The sequence below is a fragment of the Lycorma delicatula genome, chromosome 4 (genome assembly GCF_047948215.1).
Source record: "Lycorma delicatula isolate Av1 chromosome 4, ASM4794821v1, whole genome shotgun sequence".
Taxonomy (NCBI): domain Eukaryota; kingdom Metazoa; phylum Arthropoda; class Insecta; order Hemiptera; family Fulgoridae; genus Lycorma; species Lycorma delicatula.
In genome coordinates this window covers 178,607,051-178,634,163 of record NC_134458.1, presented here as the reverse complement: position 1 = coordinate 178,634,163, position 27,113 = coordinate 178,607,051, and the positions used below count along the sequence as shown (strand labels likewise).

The window sequence follows — 27,113 nt, the reverse complement described above, 5'->3', positions numbered from 1 at the left end:
GAACTTTTGTTTTCAATAATATTTCTAGCGTTTAACATATTCTGTCGCAAATCATTGCTGTTTATATGAATTGGAATTCTTCCAGCTGTGTAACCGTACCAATGCTTCTCCGAAAGCATTTTCGGAGAAGCATTAAAAGTTATTTATTTTTTTTTGTATGTCCTCTCCTTATCCTTCTTCTTCTGAGATTTCGTTAATCTTGCTAGTTTCAGACAAAATAATTTCATCTACAGTCTGAAATGAAATCCTTCTTCGGTTATCTATACTCACTTAATCTTCAGCATGGAGCGATGTTTGACCACTTTTTTTTATAATTTCCTTTCCGTCTTATGGAACAAGATTAATACGTAAAATTAAAAGTAAAATCTATGTTTCCTTTCCGTTTCCGTATTGCGGAGTTTTCCTTCTTGAAGAGATTAGTTCTATAAAAATATATCAGAACTTGAGAAACAGTACGTTTTGAGGAGGTTTCCATTTTGTAGAGGTTTCACTGTAGTACATATTTTCCTATGTAAAATAAAATTTAAAAAATAATTAAAATCAGTTTATTGGTAAAGAGTCTTTATATAGTCTTTTATATATATATAAAAGAAAAAAAGAGTTGGAATTGAAAACACGAACACTTTTCTTAAATCAGTTGAAAAAAAAAAAATATTCCTTTAGATTTACATTATGGATCCACTTATCAATATCAATAACATATTAAACTGCAAAAAGTGATAAAAAATGGGTATTTTTCAAACTTCTCTCTCTGTCACTCTGTACATGAGCGCGCGCGTAGACATCCAAAATGGTAAAACTAAATAAATAAATTTTTACTATTTTTAATCAAAATTGGTTGTTTTTAAGTCAACAGAACTCTTTCCTTTTATAATTTTACATTTTATATTTTTAATCTAATACTCGTATTTAAAAAAAATAATAAACAAATATTCGCTTGTATTTATATATCTTACTTTTTGAAAGATTTCCAAGCTTAATTTTAATACTTTTCTTAAAATTAACACTAACGTTTTTAATTTAAAAACAATAATAATAATATTAACGCGCGCGCGTGTGTGTTAATATTTATTTGGTTTTATATTTCATAAACAGTTAAACTTTCAGTACTTCGTATAACATTACGGAAGTATTAAGCTACTGTAGAATTCGTAAATATTAGATAGCAACTTTCGTGTAATGAATACACTTGTTTCTTGTTACACACATGGATTGCCAGGCCAGATTGTGCTATCTAACTAGAACCCGGCCATAGAAAGGTGGCCGAGGCAAGTTCCGATGAAAACCATTATATTAAATATAAATGGTTCAGCCGGAGCCGTTCTATTTACCTTCCGCATAGAAAGAAAAGAGTTAAAAAATATGCACCAGTCCGATATATTGTTTAATAACGATACATTTTTTTAGCAGCTCCGGCACTGTTGGGATTGATTACATTATTGTATTCGTAGGCTTTTTCCGATAAGCAACTTAACCGCGTGTTGAGTTTTCTGGACTCACATTGTGAATATGAGCAGAATCCCTGTACAGAACAATACGTCGAGCCGTACCATCAAACAATACAAATTGAAAAAATAAAAATCCACATAAAATTGCGGGAAGATTAATGGATCAAAACTAAGGAAAGGGGTGAAATTTATAAAGTCACTACCCGTGAAGGGACTGCAAAGCGAGACAAACAATCCCATTTAACGGATTCGTAACCCCCCTCAAGACAATGTGTATTCATCCCTCTCACATTCCTGTGGAAATTCGGGGTATCTTAACCAAGAATAGAAACAACATACTACTGTTCAGCGATTTTGAAAAGACCACTATTAATATATGCTGCAACAGATTATTTTCCCTTGAAATAAAGACTCAGTGTCTAAGACGAGAATGAAATTTCTTAACGAAAATATTCGCTCACCCCACAACTGTGGGAGCTCAACCCACAGTTGTGGGGTTGGGCTTATATAGGTTGTGGGGTTTATATAGTTAAACGGTTTATATAGTTTAACTATATAAACCGTTTACCTAGATCCCCAAAGGGGGTCAAAGGGTGACTATATTAGATGTTATAAAATAGTCAGATAAAATGGTGGGAAGTTACAACTCGAAAGAAGTTAGAATAAAAATATTTCGTAGTGTTTTTAGCACATTAGATTCTCATAGCTTATTTGTAATACTACACACGAAACAATATTACAATTGTTTTTTTTTTAAATATTTCCTAAACGAACCTCCCTAAAAATGTTATAGTTTACAGTTTCCATCTTATCAACCATTTTTTTTTTTTAATTTCAAACCCTATCATTTGGAATGATTTTTTTTAAGTGATCTAGGAGAAAATTAAAAAGGATTTTTATACTAACACACAATTTCAAAATCCTTCATAAGGTTCCCCTAATAAACATTTCGTTAAAATAGTACTAATAGATATCAGGAATTATCCCACTTTGTGCAATTTTTATAAAGATTTAATAGCACCAGTATCATCATATTCGTCAAAGAATCTCAATATCAAATTTCATGATTGACCGCTTAACCCTTTTTACCGACATTAACTAAAGTAGACGCCAATAAACACATAAAACAATAGATGATATAAATTTCACTCTAATGTTTTTATCCTTTTTTTTTACAAAGGGAATCTCAAAATGTCGAGAAAAGAGAAAAACGAGCATTCAATATTTAGATCCATTATAATACTTGCCCTTGTTAAAAAAAAAAAAAGAGTAACAAAATTGAATAAGCTTTACATTAATTAAATAGCAGAAAATAGCTTAAAAATTCAACGAATACATCAAATATGTGATGAGAAATAAATTACGATTTACTACTTACAATTAAGTGACAGCTCACCGCATGCAAGTAATGACAATTAATAAGTATTAATTCAACCAGATAAACAAATCTTATCTTAATTATGTACATAAAATTGTATTAAACCAGAAACAACTTCAGTACATTGTTAAATTATATAAATCTGTTTGAAAAAATATAAAATTAATTTCATTTCAAAAAACTGGATATAACTTAAAAAAGTATTAATATACTTTTTAAAGAATATTTTAATTTTATTATTATGCGTCAGTGTTCCGAAGGAAACGGAAGTTTTGAGATAATTAAATATTTGAAACCGAGTAGGCCGAATTCAAGATTTAAAAATGGCAATATGTAAATAAAATTAACTGTATTTTATTTCAAACTTCAATTCAATTTATTTGAGATAAAAATGTTATCAATGTTATTCAACACGTGGAGGGAATACGCCCAATGGAAGAAACAAACACAGACGGTACGCCTTACGTAAAAAGTATAATTTTCTGTTTACAATAATAAATAGTTGTTTTACAGTGAATCTATACTTTCATTAATTTGTGTTAAAAAACTACCGGTACTATGAACGATTGATACTATCGTAAGGGAAATAGAACAGAATTAATTGTAGACAGATATCTAATAATACTAATTTTGTAATCATAATGGATTATAATTAAGGAGGCGTAAACCAGGCTCCCCCGGACCGTTCACTTTCGCCTCAGAACCAAAACCTTGGTCAGCATTTTCTTGTTAGATTTATCAATTTATTAGTAATAAAAGCCGTTGCACGAAAAACTGATCTAAAAAATATTAACAATCTTTTTCATTAAAATTAAAAATACGCTAAGATATACCAGGATGATAATCCTGCTTAGATTCCCTTTCGTACTTTTCTACATATTTTTTTTAAAAAGTTATTTTGGTTTTTTATGGGTTTTTTTATTTTGTTACGGATTTTAATTTAATTTGTGGTCGTTTTTTTCTTAACATTCATTATTTATATTTTGCAATTATTTAAAAGTTAATCAAACAGTTTAAAAACTGTTATTAGTTGATAATACAACTAATAAGACTAATTGAATTTTACTTCACAGAGTTGTATACTGTAACGACAGTGTGGTTCAAAATGTTTCGTTATCAGTAGATAATAAATGAACATTTCATTCAAATATTAAATTACACTTCTCAATAGCTAATAATTTATTGTACAGAATTTGCGTAACCTCATTTATCGGTGCAGATTCACTATGGAAAATATTAAAGAATTAATTACTTCGTTAGGATTAAACATTATTTTGGTTAAATAAAAACTGTAAATAATAGGTAAACAAGACAATTTGAATAATTTTTTTTATAGAAAGGATAATTGTATTATATGTCTGTAAAGCAAAAAGCAAAACTGAACTAAAGAGAATAGCAGGAAGGTATTTCATTTGATTAAATAACATGAAGAGCTAAGCAAAATTCTTTGTAAAAAATGTTTAATGCGTAACTAATTAGAATAATGAAAAATTAGTCAAACTAATAATCAGACCTAGAAATTTTCAGCAAATCGATATTGAAAATCAAATATCGGGCCCATGTTTTTCTACGGAATTTAAATATCAGATGTTTTAATTATAAGTTTTGATCTAATTGAAATACAGGGAGATATTGTTTAAAACTTAGTTTTGAGTCAAAAACTTTAGTATCGAGTCACTGTAAAAAAAATAGACTAAGTAAAACTATATATCATTTAGCATGTTTATCATTTTGTAAGATTTCTTTGTAAATGACATTTGCAAGATGACCAGGCTGTCGTCCCTCCAGCTGATTCTGGATCAGGTTTCAGACAAGTGATTGCGAGAAACAGTCGGCCCACCAAGACCATACCTATCGTCTTGGATAACAGCTCTTTATAACTAGATTATCATCATAGAGAAACGAATCTTCTTCACAGGAAATTGAAAGCTTTTAAAATGAAATTGCAAGTCCGATGGTATCAAAGAGATACGCAGGATGAAGACTGTAAAGTCCAGTTCGTAACCGCTTCTATAACACTGCTGGTGAGAGCCTTGGATTGTAGTAGAGTGGTGGTAGTTTTGACGACATAACTTTATGCTGCGGTAGGACAGTATGGACGGGTACCTGGGAAATGGAGGATGTGCACTACTGTGTGTCCACTGAGCTACACCTCACTAGTTTTTCGGGAGTCTTCGACACTGGTTATTCATTTCGAGCACCTTTTCATTTTTTTTAGGATAACCCTCTTTCATAGCCCTGACATATCTTTAATTCTCGGGTTCTTAACACTTTAAATACTTTCCAAAAATTCTCATAAATGTGATTTTTCCCCTCGTCTTCGCCTCGAGCACGCCATCTTCTACTGCCATAAAAATACCGAAACTCGGTCACTGTTTAAGGTTCATTTAAGGTGGACTTGAATTTTATGTTGAAGAGGGTAGCTATTTTACATCTGAGTGGCATAACTTGGGAAGACCTTACCTAATATGCTTATTTTCCTAAAGAAAGCCTGACAGCGTTTGCCGGAAGGTTTCAGCCAGAAAGAACGTCATCCAGGCCATTAGTCTTTTTGTTGAAAATGTCCTGGATATCCTGTGCAGAGTCTCAATCCCCATAGTGTATTCATCCCAGACGAAATCCTTGCGCAATGTTATTCTGCTGAGAGAAGTTGCTGTACTTTAACTGGCATTAACTAGCCTGTTACGAATAAGTACGAATATGATAGCCGTGTAAGAAGGCTTTCCTTCTGTCAGGATAGTCACCACGATGCCTGAGGAAGTGAAACCTGTAGCAATATCTTTAAATACTGATCAGCACGAGACTAAAAGCACCATTATTTTAAAAATACTCTGCCTGATTCAGAGTCGCTACACCTTTGTACGTCTTTCTCTGATGTTTATTGAGCTAAGGCTTATCCGAACTGCCTAACGCTTGGAAAGAGTTTGATAACTTAGCAGTCACGTATCATTCCGACCCCAATTCTACATGCGCAGACAGTCATATATACCCCAGTTGGTGACAACGAATTTTAATAGAAAAAAATACACATAATAAATATATATCATACATTCCACTAACCCAATAGATTCTATGTTTAGTACTGCTTACCTTTCTCAGTTTCATTTTTCATCACTTATTGACGCGTTTCGGAACCACTCCATTGTTAAAACTTATTGTACTGACTTGGAGTACAAAAAAATGAAGCTAAGTAAGGTAGACAGTACTAAACATAGAAACTATAGTAATCTTAGCAGAAAATATAATAGTAATAATTATTATGTATTATGTTAACAACAACAACCCAATAGATGATTAAGAAATTATTCATCCATGATTACGACATGATACAAGATCACGCAAATTAGCCAGTTTGCGTGATCTGTTGGATATATGTAGTCTCAACAGTGAACCCCAGTCGGGGTTCACTGTTGAGACTACATATATTTCGATCTCGGTTTTCTTTCTTATAGTTTCTCGAAATTTTAAATCTGCATGTAAACTGATATATAGTAAAAAAAAAATGATACCATTTTTGCTAGTGTTTAAGTTGAAGAATATAGTAATGATTTTCTTAAAATACAACATTCCAACCCCGCTGCTATTTACGCAGACCTTAAATCAAATGTTAAAACCAAATTTTAATTGCAGCAGGTTTATCGAACATGATATACAATCATACACGTTACCTAATCGATAAATTTTAAAGGTATCACTCCTTATTGTAAGTAATAGTAATCAAACAAATGTTTAATTATCGAAACATTAAATAACTCGATGTAGGTTTCTTTTTTTTATACTTTATTGTAATATCAAATATGTATTGTTTATTTTGGCACGGAAAGTGGTATAAACAACAGTTCTATGAATAAAAGGTTATAATAAGATTAGGATTATAAAGTTACGATAAGATTCAAGGAAAAATAAAATTTTAAGTCTCGTTTATGCTCGGCGCGTGTTCTTCAGTCCTAACTTTTTTCGGCTAATAAATCCGATAAGGGTAGTAAAGTTTTCTGCTTTCTTCTATTACTTTTCCGGAGATCAAATAGTGATATACAAGATCACTTTTTTTTATGAATTTTCTTCTTTTTTTTGTCCGTGAACTGTTCCCCTTCCCATTTACAATTCTCATTTTGATTTTGGAACGTTGAGATCGAACGCATGAATTGATATTTCCAGAAATAGAATCTAATTTTCAACATAGTTTTGTTTCGACAAAGTAAAATAACTTCAGAATGAATTAAAGATACATAAACTCAGCTTCAAGAAACCAAAAAAGTAAAAATAAGTTACTGAAATCACTGGAGAAACGGTAAGATAGTGTTTTGCAAACGTATGAAGGTAACAATGCTCAACTTGTTTTCTCCATTTTAAGAGTTCTTAATTTATTATTATTTTATTTATATTATTTTTTGCTTAATGATATTGTTACATAAGCTTGAAGCTTGTGCGTGGCATATGGAGATGGAATATTTGTAGCGTATGAAAAATGCCAAACCTGACCGGGATTCGAATCCGGAACCTCAGGATGAAAGTCTGAGAGGCTACACGCTCCACCACGGGGATCGAAATTCAATTTTTATTTCATTTTGTAAAATTAATAAAGAAAATTAGCCCAAACATACATAAAAATTACATTATTAAATCACATTTTCATGAGAAATATGTTGAGTTTTAAAAAAAAGACTCAAAAGAAATATACAGTGCTTTTATTTATGAAATCGTTGTATAGGAATTAACTTATAAAGCTAGAGAACACTTATAAAATAATTATAGCAAAAAATATAAGGTCAAACGTCAAGCAATATTTTAAAAAGTTCATCCCACTTATGTTTGAACTGATGAAAAAAATCGCTCTCCTTTAATAGTTATTTGGGGTTGTGTCCTTGAGTTGATTGAAATCATTAGCTCGGATATCCTAATACTATTACATTATACATATCATATTAAAATTTTTCTTCAGTATAAATATTAAACTGTTTATTTACATTATTAATTTATTTTACTGTTTATTTATCAGTCGGTTGTCTTTATTTATTTTATCGTTTCTGACGCCTGGTAATATCAGACACGATACATACAGAAGTCTGTCGGCCACAGTAGAAATGATTGTGTTAACGTAACCTTGTTCTAGAACTGTTAGTTTACATTAATACAAAACTTATGTGGAATGGATCATGTAATTTTTTATCCTTTACAAGAAAAATGCGCTGCATTAATTTATATTCGTACTCTAATTTATTTATAATTCGCACTTTGAATAAATTTTAATTTATCATTTTATAAACTTTACCGACACTAAATATAACAGAAAGACGATAAAAAAAAACAATTAAATTTAACCTATTTATAACAGGATATAGATTATTATTATTACGTTTAATTCATTAAAAAATGTTAAAAACTGGGTCAGATTTAAACCACACGTTATATATGCGTATTTAAACTGAAGAGAAACTATGAAGATTTTCTGGTAAAAATATATTAAAAATTAATTCAGACACATACAGGACATCGTATTATTTGTATGTTAATAATAGGTATTATAAGAAGGTTAAATACACTTTTAAGGAAGTTAATTGATATTATTGAGATCTAAATAAATCAAATCAATATACGTTAATAAAAAATACTAGCTACAGTAAAACGAAGATAATATTTTATTAAATCTGAAAAATATATATAAAGCATTTTAAAATTATATTTTCAACTTATTTTAAAACAATGCATAGACGAAAACTTCGAATTTTTATGCAAATTTTATCGGATATCAGTAGCACTTTATTATATTGCTGTATTTTTTTAGGTTAGGTAAAAATGCAATTTTGCGTAATATAATAAATTGACCTGTTATCATAGATATCCACCCTACGTAAATAAGAAAGGTTTTTGCACAGATCTGTGCAGGAAGACCGACTTTTCGTTATTTTATTTCGTTTCCTTTTGCCCCAGACCAATACATACTCGGTTATTATGATCGTCAAAATAGGTAACGCTACTTGAATACGCCGAAGAATATTGTTAACACATACCGCAGATAAAGAAACCTCAACGTTCAAATTTGCAGTATCATAAAGAACCAGGCTTTTAACTTTCCCCGCTCAAATTTTTTGTACCTTGAATTGAGCGTAATTCAACAACGACTCGACCAATCTTCATAAAACTTTCACAAGCCCAACTTTAAATACACTACTAACAAACTAAATTTCAATGAAATTTATCAAGTAGTTTTGGAGATTTTAGACCACAAAATTTTATATATATATATATATATATATATATATATATATATATATAAGGAAAGCTAATTCAAGTGAATAGTATTTTCGAACGCCTCGTGACTTAAAATGTAAAGAAAATTCATTTCCACCCCACTCCCACCATGCGACGGAAAGTAATACTCTTCCTCGAAAAGTTAATAAAAATCACATACCTGTTATATATAAGATACTCATAGGATTCATTAACAATTATAAAAATCAGTAAACACGGTTCTTCCGTGATTGATATGAATCAACTGTTAAGGAAAAAGCCGTCAAAGGATTACAAATTTTCCCTACGCTGTCTCTTACGTTTAATAAAATTTTAATATGAAAATAATGCAATAGAATTAAATTAAGTAAAATTTACTTAATTTTAAACAAAAATTATAAACATTCGGCTTTCACAAATAAAAAATCAAACAATATTTAGTGTCATTATGTTAATAATTTTGTTAAATTAAAATAATAAATGAAAATAAAAATTATGATATGATTAAATATGTTATTAATGAATATAATCAATATTAATAATAGTGAAAATAGTATTTTTATCGGTTTGGTTGACCGGGTACAAGAAGCAGATTTGACAAACAATTGCAAAAAAGAACAAAATTTTCAATGAAAAATTGTGGTCTGATTTGACCCCACTGATAAAATTACTTTTTACTTTAAAAATTGTGCAGAATTAAAAGTAAAAGATTTTTCCCCCTAATGTATACTCGTACGTTAATCTGTTCAACTAGTGAACAATAAGCAACCTCCCCGTGGTTCAGTGAGATGAGGAAGATATGTGTGACATGTAAATGAAGTGTAATCTTTTATTCAGACCCATGTCGACCATTCTTGAGACATATTAATTGAACCCCAACCAAAAAGTATACCGGTATCCATTGTCTAGTATTCAAATCTGTATAAAAGCATCTGACGTTTACTAGGATTTGAACCTCAGTACCTTCGACTTCGAAAATCGACTGTTAAACAACTTGAGAAAAAAATTAAAATTCTTATTAAAACATTTTTGTTTAAAGTTGACCCGATTAACCGAATTACGTTGTTATCATCACAATTACATTGTATTTAGAATACAGTTATTAAAAAATAATCTATATAAATGAAAGACAATCTTCGTTTTGTGTGTGCCCTAATAACTCAAAAAGTACTTAACCGATTTCGCTGAAAATTTCACAATTTATGATTTGTCCCGGGAGTTTTTACATGTTTTTAATTCCATATGCTGAAGACCGTTTAAAAGAGATTCACTGAAAATGTAAAAACACAGATCATCCACACGTAATAACTGTCCGAGGAAGTCGATATTGACATAGACAACGATCGATATAGACAATGAAAATCGATATGGACGATATCTGTCGTTATATACAACGACATTAAATTTAGTAAAAGAAGTTTTAGGTTATTTTATTAATAGATTTTTTTTAGGAAAACATGTAGAAAAAGCTAGCGTTTTTTTTTTATATATGCTCCAAGTTGAATCACCGAAAACATCGTATATCCCAGAGCATTGCAATAATTTTTATTTATTTATTCGAGATACAATTAATATTGTACATTTTATTATTTTCGTAATATAATTTGTCAAATACAAAATTTTTTTATTCATACAGTCAAATATAGCAATAACGAAGTATTACCGAATCCACTAATAATAATAAACAAATACAATTTTTTCGTAAAAAAGTAGATCGTATTTTACCATTTCCTCGATAACTACCCTATTTTTAATAGCAGCCACAATTTGAAAAACATATAAAGCATCATAAATAATAAAAAAATGTTACCATTCTTAAGGTTGGATACTCTTTTTTTTTTAAATAATCTCCTACGTTATCTATATTAAAACCAGATACGGTTGAATCTTCAATCTTGAAAAATTAACGTTTAAATAAATTTATATTTTAAATACGGATAACATTCTCTTATTTTCTCCATTTTCTCTTATTTTTGGGGTTTAAAGTTTATTAGCTGAATTAATTATCTAATTCAATAACTTGGCTCGATTTTGTGCAATATTATTCAACAATGCTAAAAAGTTACGTTTTACTAAAAACAAAAAAAAAATATATACGCCATACCTTTCCAATGGGATCGAAAATCAAATTAAAACTATACACAGTGTCTCTAAGATGGTGGGCTGGCTATACTTTTTCCGATTCTACTTGTAAAATAAACAAAAAATATCCTTAGGAAAAATGGCAATTTCTCAGTTCTCCCCCTGTCTCCTATTTTCTTATTTTTATATAAAAATTTATATCTCAAGTTCGGATAAATGAATCACATTAATATTTGGTAAGCGTCTTGGTAATAAAGTTGTAAAACTATCAAAAAATCAGGACTTAAATTCCTTCGTAAATTACAAAATGGCGGCCATGTTTATTTTTCAGTCTGTTATATCTTCGTAAATATTAGTTTTATCAAAATTTATGTTATTTGCTAAAATATTTAGCCTTTTATTTTATAAAAAATGATATTTTATTTTTTTTAAATCGGTTAACAAATAGCCGAATTATGGCAGAAAATTGATGTAATTTTGTGTCTAATTTCATGTCCTCCACTTTACATTCAATTCGATTAAATATTAATTGTTTTTATTTATTGTTAATTCTAGTATTGTAAATTAGTATCAAATTTTAATTTTAACGTATAAAATAAAAAAAAATAAAAAATGTCATTTTGTTCAAAATAAAGGGCTTACTATTTTAGAAAATAACATAAATTTTGATAAAACTAATATTTATGGAGATATAACAGATTGAAAAATAATTGTGGCCGCCATTTTGTAATTTGCGAAAATATTTAAGTCCTGATTTTTTGCTAATTCTAAAACTTTATTACCAAGACGCTTACCAAGTATTAATATGATTCATTAATCCGAAATTCTGATACAAATTTGTATATAAAAATAACAAAATGGCAGACAGGGGGAGAATGGAGAAATTGCCATTTTTCCTACGGATATTTTTTGTTTAGTTTTACAAGTAGAATCCGAAAACGGAAAGCCAGCACACCATTTTAGAAACATATATATATACATAATTTTTTGTCAAATTTCAACTTCTTTGTGAAATGTGACAAAATCTGTTTAAATAATGTTGAACGGCCGATTAAAATATTGAAATTTTAAATAACTTTTATCGTAATGAAGGTGAAATTTTTTACGACCACTATACAAAAAAAGTATTGAAAACTATCCCTCTCCTTTATTTAATTGTGTCCAAAATTTGATGCCATTACTGGCCCGTATAAAGAATTTATGTTGAGCCATCCGGAGATATTAATCATAATACAAACATGCACATGTATATATACATCTTCCGGAAATTTCTATAAGCATATTTTGTTTTTTTGTTTTTTTAATTAAGGGGGGTCTTAAAGCTTTGATAACTGCAAAACCCCCAATATCCAAAATTTTGGCCGATTGGCCGATCGCTATCCTTTCCCTTTACAGCTATGGTACTGCAATATCAATAATAAGCGGGGGAAAACCCCGTGATTCTGATACATGTCGATTGTACTTCAAAGGGTATCAAACAATAGTCTGTGAGCATAATTTTTTAATGCACCTAGTTTCCCGTAATATTAAGTATAATAATGACTTCCAATTTTGACTGGACTACATTTAAATTTTAACATTCAATTAACGATGCCGTTTCTACCATCTGGTACGTTGTATTATGAATTTCAAAGAAAAACTGCTGATGATGCGATAATACGTAGTAAATTCATTTATGGAATGATGTTAAACGGGAAATGTGGAATTAGGTAAACGGTAAACATTATTATAGGAATAAATACTTAATAAATTTAATAATTGTTGTTAAAAATAAGAAACCTGTTTGTCTAGTTAGTGTAAGATTACTTTTATCAAAAGCAAATACAATCTATATCTGTATATAATCTTACCGTAGGTATAAATTACTCTTGATATTAATGAAATAATACAAGATCTTCCTCATTTTATTTGTAAATCATTTTACCTTTAAAACAACTTCCTTATTTTATTTGTGTACTGCATCTCTTTTATATATCTGAACAATCAATTACTTTTCTTCTATTTCATTAATAATAATAATAAGTAATTTTTTGAGGATTATTATATTTTTATGTTTATTTATTATTTTTTAAATTAAATAATGTTAAATTAGTAACATAAAACAATCGCCTAATTTTATATTAATAAAGCATTCTTGGTTTTTTTTTAAACTTAATTACCAATTTTTTATTGTGCATTAGAGAAGGAGACTATCTCAATCAAACAGAAAAAGCTGACAGCTTTTTCTATCAGTCCTACAACTGTGGGTTGTTTCTGATGCACGGCCTACACATACATACACACACAACTTAATTTAAAATATTTATCATTTTATTAAAATTTTTTTCGTTTATTTAATTTAATGATTCTAATTAAGCGCATGCGCATACCGTATTTAGTTCGCACGGGTGTGACGGTACTAGCGGCGACGGCCAGCACTAACTAAACTAATGTAATTTCGCAACTTACATAGAATAAATCTTGCTTGTACATTCGGCTGACTGATGTAGCCGCGACGCTTAACGCACCAGATACCGAGTCAACCGGGCGATCGAGTTCGAGACCCAGAGAGGTTACATTTTTACTTTTTAAATATTATTAATTTATTTAATTCTACCGCTCACCTGTGACGTCACAACATATCAGACGACTACAACAGCATTTTTTGAGGTAGGGGTGCGATTATCAAAAACCTTTTTTTGCAGATATTGTTACTTTTTATTTGTTAAAAAATGTGCCTACGAAAACTACGACCTTAATTAGAAGAAATCTCGAGATGCTGAGGGTGATCTTGCTCTACAGCCTTACCCCTTTGACCTTTTACGTTGAAAATTTAATGGCATCAATGCCCTTTATATAGAAGTAATCTAACAAAGTTTGATCAAAATCGGTCCAGTAGTTCTGGATATATAAGGTGATTTATAGGGTAACACTGAACTTTTTTAAATAGAATATTCAGAACATCAACTTAAAAATAATATGAAACCGACTTAAAAAAAAAAAAAACTGTACAATTAACTAAAAAATAACACATTAAATTCATAAAATTTGGACTTATAGAGATTGGCACCAAATTAAAAATAAAAAATTATCAACAAGTTACTAATCCTTAATTTGGCGCCAACTTCAAAAAGTAGAAATTTAAAATAATTTATAAAATTATTATTTATCATTCTTTTAATTTGTTCAGTAATCCTTCTTATCGATTTAATGTTTTTTTTTTTAGAATTAATTTATTTTGTTTAAAATTTTAATAGGATTACAAAGTATACGCCGGTATGAAAAATTCACTCATAAGAAACATAAAAACCAGAAACTTGCACTTTAATAAAATTAAAAACACATTAATACAGAAGAACACAAATACAGACTGCTACCGAAAGTAAGAAAGGAAATATAAAAATTGCATAAAGAGGACTGCCACCGAATCTGAACGAACACCGTTCTTTAAGACTGAATTATCCTTGGAATATAAACTACTTTTTTCAATATATAATATATATATATATATATATATAAGTTCTGTAAATAATTTTCTTGAATTTTCAAGCGAAAATAATTTTAATATTATAATGGCATCCAATGGTACATTCATTACCTTATATTAATTAAATAATAAGAAATGACAGCAAAAAAGGGAAACAAATCTCAAATTATCTTTGTAGAAAATTTATTTTTTCGTAAAACCTTACAAGGGACGACCAGAATCTCTACAAAAATAAAATAAAAAACTATCTGTTAAAATAGGTCTATCTGGTGAAGAACAAAGGGCTCATCAGGCGTACAGCTTTCTATGACTAACTTTTATTTTCAAAAAAACAAATATATCTCTGCACTAGACGAATAACAATAAATAAATAATTATTTCATGAAAATTCTGCTCCACTGTACCATTATCAGTGCCAACACTACTTAAGACACTATAATAGAACTACTGCGCATCTATGTGTTACGTTTCCTAAGTTTCCTAATCTATGATGAGCAATAACATGTTGTAGAAATGCAAGGACAAGTCAGTCATAAATGAAATACCTTAAGATATTAAAAACAAATTAATTTAACTTTGTATTATTTCGTGTTTTGTACATACATAGCATTGTGTTTACATGTGTCTATATAAAAACAAGTACATCTAGTATTGGCATATACAAGATTTACCCCCTAAAAGTACAGTATTGGGAAAATCAGCCATCGAGTTGTATAAAAGTTTAGTGCTGTTGTAATATTAATTCATCACCTAAAATAAAATAAATGTAAAAAAATTGTAGTATTTTTAATGACAAATAACTTTATTTGCCTCAAGTTTCACTTTCTTAAGTTTTTTTACTAAAACTGTGTAAGATTCAATCATGAAATTTTAGTTAATAATTTTTTGATTTAATCTTCCATAACGATTTATAACTTAACTACAGTCCAATAGATTACTAAAAAAAGATGTTTTAGGAAACTTTTCATGCCGCGCGTGGTAAAAAAAAATAAATATGAACTAAAAAAAATATAAAAACAAAAAAAAAAGAACAATGGATCATAGTAAACATAGATCATACACCACACAAATGAGTAACAATTTTTTTAAGGAATTACTTCGACGACTCGGACAAAAGTTACAGTTATACATGATTGTATACGCTTACTATACAAGTGGAATCCCTAGACGTATAAATCCGTATGTATATACATCTTTCATTCAATAAATACCTACTTTTCGGCACCATTATATATATAATGAAGATGTAAATATTTACATACAAGTACAAGTTATTTTAACATATTCACCGTCTTTTATGAACGTAAAAGTATGTTATAAATTATCTTACCAACAACCTTCAGGAAGTATTTCTCTATAACTTGTTGAATTATATAGAGATGAGATATTTACTGTCTATACAAACAAGTTTGCACGAAAAAGGGGCGTAAGTTAAAACATTTTATCTCACTACGCATTCATGAATGTTTATACAGCCTTTCAAATAAATATCGACTAGTGCAGGGGAGTTTTACATATAAACGCGACGTTTACACAAACAAGTGTTACATATATATAATGTAACAGAAACAATATAACGGACCAGGGTAACGGATTTCTTCCAACTGAGAAAAAATAAAGAGAAAATAATAACGAAAAGAAGAATCAAGAAGGAACTAAAAGCGATTCTTTTCTCAGAGTAACAGGTCCATTTACCAATCCGTTTTTTAATACAGTCAATGGCACCTCCAAAAGCTGTTGTTCGTCCAGAAGGGTTACCGAACCGAAATAAGAATTTATTCCGGGCGGAGACGATGAAAATTATTACGTTTCAACAATTGAAGGGATGGGGCGGGTACTGATTCTACAGGCCAGGTGATATAAATAGTGCCAGGAAACAGTCAGTAGTTCTGCGAGGCTGGGTTCTCCTAATCGTAATAACAGGCGATGATAGTGAGTAGTTTCGCAGCCCGAATTTGACGCAGTTGCGGTGAAGGCGAAATCAGTAAGCGTGTGGTAAGAACGAATAAAGAGTAGGTCACGAGTATTCCAGCGTAGACAGTGGATGAATGCTAAAGTTGTTTGGTGAGTTATTGGTAAACAGTTGTGGAAGTGAAGGTATTATTTTTTGTTATCATGTAGTTAATGCAATATTGGTCTTTATCTGTCATAAGGTTTTTAGTAAATTGGACCGTATGTTGGTTTTTATAATTTAACTTTAATTAAATAAATCTTGTCTTTTTACTTGAATTACTATTTTATACTGTTATATCTATGTATTATTATTATTTATTTAATTTATTCGTTGTTAGAGTAATAAATTGTACTTATAAGAAGTTTTTAGTTTATTAGTATCTTAATAACCTGGTCGAGCCGCGAACACGCGACAGTATATAAAACAATATATATATGTAGGGCTTTATAAATCAGAAAAGCCTACAAAATCATCTGAATAAAAAAGCACCCAGTCTAAAATATTATTCTGTTTAAAACTAGGCAAAAGAAACAAATTATATTTGCAATACTTTTTGTCTCTCTGTAATTTTAATAGTATGTAAAATAAATAAGAGATAAATATTAAAAATTAAAAAACACGACTGGCAAAAAAGCATTGCTCTTTTGTTCCGGTTTGGTTCCATTGTGATTTTGTTTGTATTAACTGGCAAACACCCCGTTTGAATTTTGAAAATCGGACAATTGTTTGCAGATATATTTATTATAAGAGCACCCCACTGCACCTCCCAAAACAGCGCCCCAGGGGTACCCCGTTTCTTACCAATTAATGGTAACATTGGTCTAGCCTCGCATGAGGTACTACCGCATGAGGTACTTGCATCACCTTACAACTCTAGCCTCACACGCAGTCCCCACGGAAACCCCATTATTATTAAATAGAAATCTTTTTAATATATTTTATTTAACGTAAATTTAATTCTATTATTTTTGTAATTTTATTCATTCGATTGATTTGAGTCATTCAATTCAAATCCAGCTAACACAGTGACAGAGACTTACAGTTTATTAATTCAATTCATTAAAGTTTACTCTTCAACCGGCAAATCTCCACTACTACATAGATTTTTATAATATACATAAGCATATCTAACATATATACATATTTATATAGCCTATGACACTCCCGGAAACGTAAGTACCTGTGAAGATTGTTGATGTGGTGCATAATTACAAATTATATCATTAAGATTAATAGATCAATGATATATCTTTTAGTATGAATCACGTATGATAAGAGTATTGTCATGTCTCATAAATATATAAAAAATCATCCATATAATTTGCTACGGGTATTAAATGGTTACATCGATTACGAATCTTTTCTTTGTTTACTATTTTTTTCTTCTAATTTTCAATTACTATGCAAGAATAGTTTTATCCGGAATAGTACCCATGACGCTTTTACTATATACGTTGTGTCGTATATTTATAAAAATATACGTATTAATTTTTACCATAAATCTTATGACCTAAGCTATTACTCTTCATAATATAGTATACTATACTATTTTTATAAAACTCAATACGTTACCAAATCCTATTTGCGGCTTATATTTACCTAACGAAAATGACGACAAAAATATTTTACATAAAATTACGGACTCACCTCTGATTTTGATGAAATCTGGAATACTGCTTATGTAGGACATGTTATTTGTTACAAATGAAATTATTCTTCGGAAACGCCAATTGGCCGAGTTACGACTCTCGTAAGTTGCACAGTACCCTCAACAAAAATTTCGTAATTCAGCACTGTACAAGTATAATATATACTATTTTCGGACTAAATAATTTGGTTTCAGTGAACTTTAAGAATGACATTAGATTCACTTAAGAATAAATTAAGTTACGTTAAGTGCAATATAATTAGTTACGAAGTAAATAACTTTTTTTAAGTGAAACTTAATCGAGTTTAGTTATGTTTATATCAAAGTTAAGGTTAGATTAGGTCGGTAAGTAATTTATAAATTTAACAGAAACTTACCGTCATTTAACTGATGAAGTCACAATTCAAGTTCTGTTCAACTTAACTTTAAACAAATCTTATTCTTAAGTAAATTTAACTGAAACAAAATTATTTAGTGAGCAAATAATGTATATTACACGTGTATACTGCAAAATAACTAAATTTCGGGTGCGGGTACTGTGTAGCTCACGAAGGATGTAACTCGGTTGAAAGCCGTTTCCGACGAATAATTTCAATTGCAACGAATTACATACTGTAAGTCCTAGGTAAGGTATATTCCGAATTTCATCAAAATTAGAGGTGAGTTCGTAACTTTATATAAATACTAATTATTTGTAATCTCAGACGATTTAAAAATATACGTTAAATTAAATCAAAATTAATATGACATTTTTTTACACCCCTCCTCATGGTTTCAGTTAACAATTTTAAAATTTTAATTAGTATATTAAAGTCACAATCAATGTTAGCTTATTTACCGTTACATTGTTTGTTATTTTATATAGAAGCAGACCTATGATTCAATAGTTTTCAAAAAAGCTCTGTATGTCCTCAAAAAGTGTATTTCATTGCATTCATTTTTTATAGAAGATACTCGTATCTTCTATAAAACCACTCTAAGAGAAAAATTAATTATATATCTTCTCAATTTATATCTAAATATTTGTTTATAAATTGCGCTACAATGGCTAAAATTATTATTATAATGAAATTTGAAAATAAATTTTTCTTAACCCTATCTTAACCGTGTATGTCGAATATGTAATTATTCGCAAAACTAATTATTTACCTTATATAATTTTTTTTTCTTACGGAAATTACTTTCTTGGATACTATTTATCTTTGGTAATGACTAATTACCACTATTTTCCACTAAGTGGAAAATCGTTTGTTGCAAAACTGGAAATCCGTTAACAAAAACGTTACTTAAAATCTAAACTAGGCGTCATTTCGATTGCTAAACATTCTTCATCAGTAGACCGAGAGAAAAAGATGTATACATAAATAATTGATAAACGGTAGATAATAAATTATTAATTTACCGACAAAATAGAACACATTTAATTTTTTTTCAATAAGAATTAAAAGGTAAACAAATGTAGTCAATCTCGAAAGAAACCGCAAATTTTGATTTAAAACACCTAAACTACTGAAATTTTTGTTTCCAATTACCTACTACTAGATAATTCACATATCTTATATACGTCGAACAGATACAAATTTATTTCAAGAATTATATAAGTATGCGTGAACTGAATACGCCATCATATTTACTTGCCTAATCCGAACGCAGTTTTTTTTTTTTTTTTTTTTTTTAGTCAAACCATTTAAAAAGTGTAGTGAAAATATTACACAAATATTAAATATTTTATAGAAATTCGTACTGTAGGATATAAAATCCCAATAATTCTAAATCAGTTAGTTGGTTCAAGATTATTTTAAGAGTATGTTTTCAAGGTCACTCATAAGATACTGGAAGTATGACCGTGTAATCGATTCTCGAAAGAATGACGTCAGCGCCACAGCCATTTGATATACTCGTATCTTCTATAAAACCAAACACTCTAACAGAAAAATTAATAATTTTTATAAGAACTAAACGATGTAAATCACAGAACTCAAGAGTAAAATCAAGAGACCCTCACGTTCTGTAATTTATCAATAGACTGTAAAAGCATTATAAAATTCCTGAAAAATTTCTTCATAAATCTTTTAACAAGTGTTTGCATTAATAATACTTAAACTTTAGGGTGGAAATGAGAAGAAACTGTGTACTGAATCTAAAATAACTGTGGCATTCAGATTAAATAAATTTGAATATATAAACTAAAAATTTATTAGGATAAGAAAAGCATCATGTCGAAAAAAACAAACGACGTTCAGGTCTGCGATTTATTTTTCAAAAGTTACTTAACTTATAGGGGCCGATAAGAATACAATCCATCTTCGAAAAAGTGGGGAAAGTGAAAGTAATACGGCTACATATAGAATATTTTCCATCTTCTTTCCAAAATAAAGATTATACAAATCATGTAATATTAAGTTTATTCAACTTTGTATAATTTACTTTTATTTTTGTTCTTCTTAGATCAAAATTGATATTATGATCCAAATTTCTGAAAAGCTACTAACCGTAAAAGATTATATTCTAATTAAATTTTAAAACGGTCAATTATTGACAATTTTCACCAAATATGAAACGAAATAATATAAAGTACAAGAATAATCTTTTGACCTTAAAGAATTAGTTTTATAGTTTTTTCTAAGAAAATATTCGTTTTCCAAGAAAATCGTTAATCACTGACAATCTTAATCATAAAAAGGTACTAACAAATTGAATGATCATTTTTTCTTCCTTGTACATTGTAAAGGAAGTATTGTAATCGCGAAAATCTCGGATTACAGATTTGAACGGTAATATCCATTTTGATCATCGCTGAATCCGTTTTGACTAGTTTCGACGTGACGTCTGTACGTACGTATGTATCTCGCATAACTGAAAATCGATTAGCCGTAGGATGTTGAAATTTTGGATTCAGGACTGTTGTAACATCTAGTTGTGCACCTCTCCTTTTGATTGCAATCGACTGATCCAAAAGTGTCTAAAAAAGCCCAAAATCCCTCAAAAATTTGGAATTTGGACTTTTTCTTAACTGCACTAATAAGCCCTCGTTGACAGCTTTTCAACGATATATACTAAGTGATACTTCTTTCATTGGTTCCAGAATTATAGCCAAATTAAATAATTGGATCTTACAAGGGGAAGGCACATCGGTTAGAATCAGACTTCAATATTATTTTCTAACTTTTTTTTCTAATTTAAATATATTGATTTTTTAATAATTATTAACTCCTGATTGTAAAAATTTTACGATAAATAATAATTCAATAATAACAACAACAAAAAGATATGAAAAATTATCAGAAGTTATTAATGAAATAGAATTTTATGTACCACATCAGATGTTTTTAAAAAAAATCTGATGCCGACAAAACATGACTTCCTTGAACGCCTATTAAATTACATATATACATTTTTTTAAAATGAAAAGTACATAAGTTAAAAGGGGAAGTGCACAGCTAGGTGTTACAACAGTCCTAAATCCAAAATTTCAACATCCTACGGCTAATCATTTTTGAGTTATCCGAGATACATACGTACGTACAGACGTCACGTTGAAACCAGTCAATAGGATTGAGGGATGATCAAAATGGATATTTCTATTGAAATCTGAAAACCGAGATATTTCGCAATCACAATATTTCCTTTACTTCGTACAAGGAAGTAAATATCGTTATAAAAAATAACCTATTAATTTTATATGTTCTACAATTTTGCTTAAATGACTTATTTTTCGAGTAAGTCCAAAAAAGTCTAAGAAATAAGTTTTCTTAAAAAAAAGATACAATTTATTTAAAACTAAAAACATTTTAGCCAAATCACATTCATTTAATTCACTTTCAAGAAGGCAAAGTATCGTATCCCTTAAAATTATATAATCTTTAATACTTCTAAAAAAGGAAAAACTCATGAACAGAATTTTTTGTAATCAATTTTTTCTAAGTTATCTGAGAAAAAATAGTTACGCGTACTGTGCATACACAATTATTTTAACCAGGATAATCTTTATTGTAACTAATTAATGTATATTTTTTAATAATTAATTATTTTACATGTTATTTACAAGTGACAATTAAGCTTTAGTTAATTCGTCATAATTATATAATCTAAACGAGAATCGAACCTGAAACCCTTTGATGCAACAAAGCAAGCAAATTTATATCTATGTCACTGAGGTGGTCATTCTAAAAACGAACTATTCCCGGTTTCCTGGTAATAAAAACTGAATGAATACATTACACACGTAAGCAAAATACGAGTAATACTCTTGTAGCAAGAAAGCGGATGTAATAGCACAGACCTTGAGTGACCCTGGCAGTTGTACAAGATGAAGGTAAAAGTTCAATATTTATAAAACATCATGATATAAAAGAATTAGTTGCAATTAAATCACGAGTAAATTTAATGTTTATATACCACCAGCGCGACATAAATTTTGAATTTTCCCAAGAGACTAACACGCTAATTCAAACCAATTTCACAAATGATAAATTATTAAATCATAATGTATAATGTCGGCTAATCTGTTATCACGTGATCAATATAATTACTATTAATAAATTCTACTTCAATTTATCTGAAATATCGTCTTTTTTTATCAAATCACAAATCTTAGATAAAGATCTCGAATCATAAAATCAATTATATATATTAGTATAAATATATTAAAATATGAACAAATGTAGTAGAGTTTGTTAAATTGTCATTTTTAATACACTAATATTTAATACATACATTAAATTTCGGGTATTATTTAAATACAAGAAAAAATATATAATTCTAAAATAAAAAAATTCTAAAATATAATTCTTCCTATCGAAACTTAACCTATTACTGCTTTTTTTAACCAGAACACAGCAGAACGTACATTCTAATTATTTTAATTTCCGAGCTATTAAGAGGACTCGGAGAACATATTTGGAATTTTTGTTTACATTTTTTCGTTTTTTTTATCTTAGAATAATTTAAATGTGTTTCTCTTTACGTTATACATACATATATATATATATATATATATATATATATATATATAAGTACCAACTAAGCTGAAGTTAATTCGTTAAAAATTTTATATACCCTAAACGATATATATATATATATATATATATATATATATATATATATATACACGATTCCAAATGCATGGAAAACTGCTGGTGTGATTCTTCTACACAAGAAAGGAACTCAGGAAGACCAGAAGAATTACCACCCAGTAAGCTTCCTCACAGTTATATACAAAGTTGGTTTCACCAACCACAATAACAAAAAGAACGCTAGTAACATTGTATGAATCACAGAAGCAGGAAGGCAGGCTTCTTAAGCAGTTTTAACCTAACGGATAACATCCATGTTGTTTAGCAAGTAATAGAAAGACACCAGTATAGCATGCCCTTAAATGTATTGCGTTTATTGACTACGAAGACGTATTTGATTCGATAAAAACGCAGACCATAATAATTGCATTGCATAACCAGATTGTAAACACGATCTACATATACTTGCTATAATCGAAATACAAAGAAGCAAAAGCTGCCATCTGTGTCAACGAACATAAAGTAGAGATAAATGTACAAAAAGGTGTACGACAAAGCGATACTATATCAGCTGTGATCTTCTCTGCCTGCCTCAAAGAGGTATTTAGAAAGCTGGAATGGGAAGAAGAGGGCATACGAATACATGGCGCCTAACTAAATCATCTGAGATTCGCAGATGATGTAGTTCTTTTCTCACAAGAACCGGAAAAAACACAGAAACTATAAGTAGTGGCGAACCCTACGGTCTAAGGATGAAAGTTAAAAAGAGCCAGCCAGGATATCTTCAACAAGGTTGCCGAGAAAACAAAAATTCTCGTCTCCGGAGAAGAATTCGAACAGAAGATCATTATCTCGGCGAACGGATGTCAATTGAGAGGGATACAATCAAAGAAGTTGAACGACAAATTAAGCTTGGATTGGAGGCATTCGAAGACTTAACATCATTTTCAAAAATAAACACCCCTTTTGCCTTAAAAGGAAAGTTTTCGTTCAATATATCCTGCCATCATTACCTGTGGAAGCGAAACTTGGACATTAACCGTTAAATCATTACAGAAGCTGCGAGTAGCACATAGAAAAATGGAACGATGTATGCTTGGAATTACCAGACGGGTTAAATAAATGGATCAGAGAACAGAAGAAAGGACATGATATCATCATGAAAGTAAAAGAATTAAAATGGTGGTGAGCAGGCCATGCAGCAAGAAGAACTGATGGAAGATGGACTAAATTAGCACTTGATTGGATAACGCTAGACTTTAAATGTCCAAGGAAATGACTAAAGGCTCGTTGGATTGATGATATTATCAAGTATTGGAACGAATTGGCAGAAGATCGCACAAGACCGTATTTGTTTGAAACTTGCTGAAGAGGCCTTCATGCTGCAGTGGATCGATACGGCTGAAATGATGACGATATACGACACATTAGGTATAATGATTAAAACTATTTTTTTATAAAATTTTTATTTTTTTTACTTTTACGACGGTTTTATTTTTAAGGAAATTAATGAGCTTAAATTATAAATCAATTTTTCATTAAGATTGCGTAAAAAACTGCTAATTTTGCTCACTAATTTGTATCCAGTAGAGTTTCAGCGCAGCTTTCTTGACCTTTAGAACAAAACATGGCAGAAATATTTGGTCCCTATAGCTACAAAGATAAAGCACGTTTATATTAACATTTTTCACTATTTTGACGAGAGGAAAACACCAATAAAAATGACAAAAACATTCTGAGATACAACAATATTTTTAATTTTATTTTTTTATTAATATTTATATTTTATTAAAAAAATCCAAAAAAAAGCTGGTACGATTTTTATATAATCCAATCCTTTTTTATGTATAGCATCCCCTAAATACACCTTAAAAAGTTTTTTTTTAAATTTAATTTAATATATAAATAGCAAATAAAGTATTTTACGATGACATTTTAAAAATATTCTCGACGTGTATAGACGCCAAACCACAAAAATATTAAGAATAAAAATTAAACTAATAGGAAACAAAGAAAAAACTCATAAATTACTATAATATTCTTATCACAAGCATCATTAAAAAAATTAGATCATAAAGATAAAGAAAAATTAATACCGTTAAACGAGTAGCAATAAAATGGTCTGATAATTATAAAAGACTAAGACAAAAATTAAGATTAGCATAACTGTTAGTCTTCTAATTTATTTTTGCATTATGATGTTGGCCAGACTGGATAAATAAGTTGCACAAACATAACCAGTTGAGAATTTTATATCAGTTCAATTAGAATCGCCGGAATGACGGTGTCAAAGGAATTTTTTTTAATTTTATTAGTAGTTTTAATTGTATTTATTAAAAATTACGAATGTTTTACATTTAATACTAATAATGAAACTGTAACTATAATTAATAAAAATAAATTAATAATTGATAATAAATTAGAAATAATTAATAGATCGATCGACAAAAATAACGGTGAAGAATTTTGCATAAATAATTCATGTTTACCGAAGTGTTGTCCACAAAATAGCATTTTAATAGAAAATAAAACGTGTCACAAAAGCAATATTTCTTTATCGTATTTTATGGATGATGTAAAATCATTTATTTTGAATAGTTCTTCAAAACATGATGATAATAAATTAAAAAATAATTTTAAAATATTGGAAGGGTTTCCGTTATGTAGTTCAGATAAATATACATTGGATCCTGACGAAAATGATGAGCATTTTAAAATACTAAACACCGGTTCATTACTCGAATTAAAAGCAAATAATATAAACAATTCGTCGTATTATTGTTTAGAATATTTTAAATCAAACAATTTAAAACTACTAGCGATCGTTTGTTTTCCACCAATAAAAAAGTCGATTAAATTTACATATTACCCGATAGGTATGTTATTATCGGCTGCATTTTTAATTCCAACATTTTTAGTGTATGCAGTAATAACAGAATTAAGAAATCTTCATGGATTTTGTTTAATGTGCCATATTTTAAGTCTTGCTATCGGATACTTTCTCCTATCGGTTATAGCTTTAGAAGAATATTCATCTCTACCGGATATATTTTGCGTTCCTCTTGGTGAGTGTTTATTTCATTATATATACTACTTTTTAATATGAAAGAAATGTATTTTAATTAATGAATATTTAACCTTAAAATATTACAATATCAAATAGAGAATTATTTCACTTATCCCTTAACTTCTTCATTTTGAAACCGGCACCAAATTAAAAAGTAACAGTCAATCAATTTAGCGCCGACTTCGAAAATTCAACACTAAAATAGGATTAAAAAATTATTTTTTAATTTTATTTCTATTTTTTTTTTTTTAAGTCGGTTTTATTTAATTTAATTTTATATTTATTTATTTAAATAAGGACAAACAAAAAAAAAAGCTGCCCGTATGAAAAAAAAAACTGTTCACAAGAAAATTAAAACTTTATAACAAAAAAAATAATAATTATCATAAAGAGACAACTACAAAACGTGAACCATTCCTTTATGAAATGAGAAATACATACATACATTTCATTTTCCATAATATCTTTATCCTAAGTTACCGATAAATTTATTCTACATTTACATCTATTTTTCTTGAATTTTCGCGCCAAAATTCTTTGAATAACAGAACCACAACAGGTTATTTATGATAATAGTGTAATACACCAATACTAAACAAAGAAAACAAAACAAATGAATAAAAATATTTTGCAAATCATCATCGTAGATAATTAAATTTGTTATATAAAAATGTAACAGTCTATTGAGGAACCTCCTCTATAAACAACTGCCTTGGTACCTCTGCAAAGTACTGTTGACATCATGTCGTTACGCTGTTATTCTGTAACCTGGTATATATAAATAATACATATATATATATTGGTCGAGTTCAAATTATTTTTTA

The 27,113-nt window shown here is 29.0% G+C and overlaps 1 protein-coding gene across 3 annotated transcripts in view; it reads left to right on the top strand.

The window, feature by feature from the left end:
- Positions 1 to 27,113, top strand: part of LOC142324112 (G-protein coupled receptor Mth2-like) — a 142,057-nt gene that overhangs the window by 45,073 nt on the left and 69,871 nt on the right. Inside the window, exon 1 of one of the 3 annotated variants that reach the window (XM_075364777.1) lies at positions 25,502 to 26,287. The exons of the other annotated variants lie outside the window; for them this stretch is intronic. Coding sequence (XP_075220892.1) covers positions 25,789 to 26,287 — 499 coding nt within the window. The 5' untranslated portion in view covers positions 25,502 to 25,788. Of the gene's footprint in view, positions 1 to 25,501; positions 26,288 to 27,113 lie in introns of those variants that run through there. 3 annotated transcript variants of the gene reach the window in all.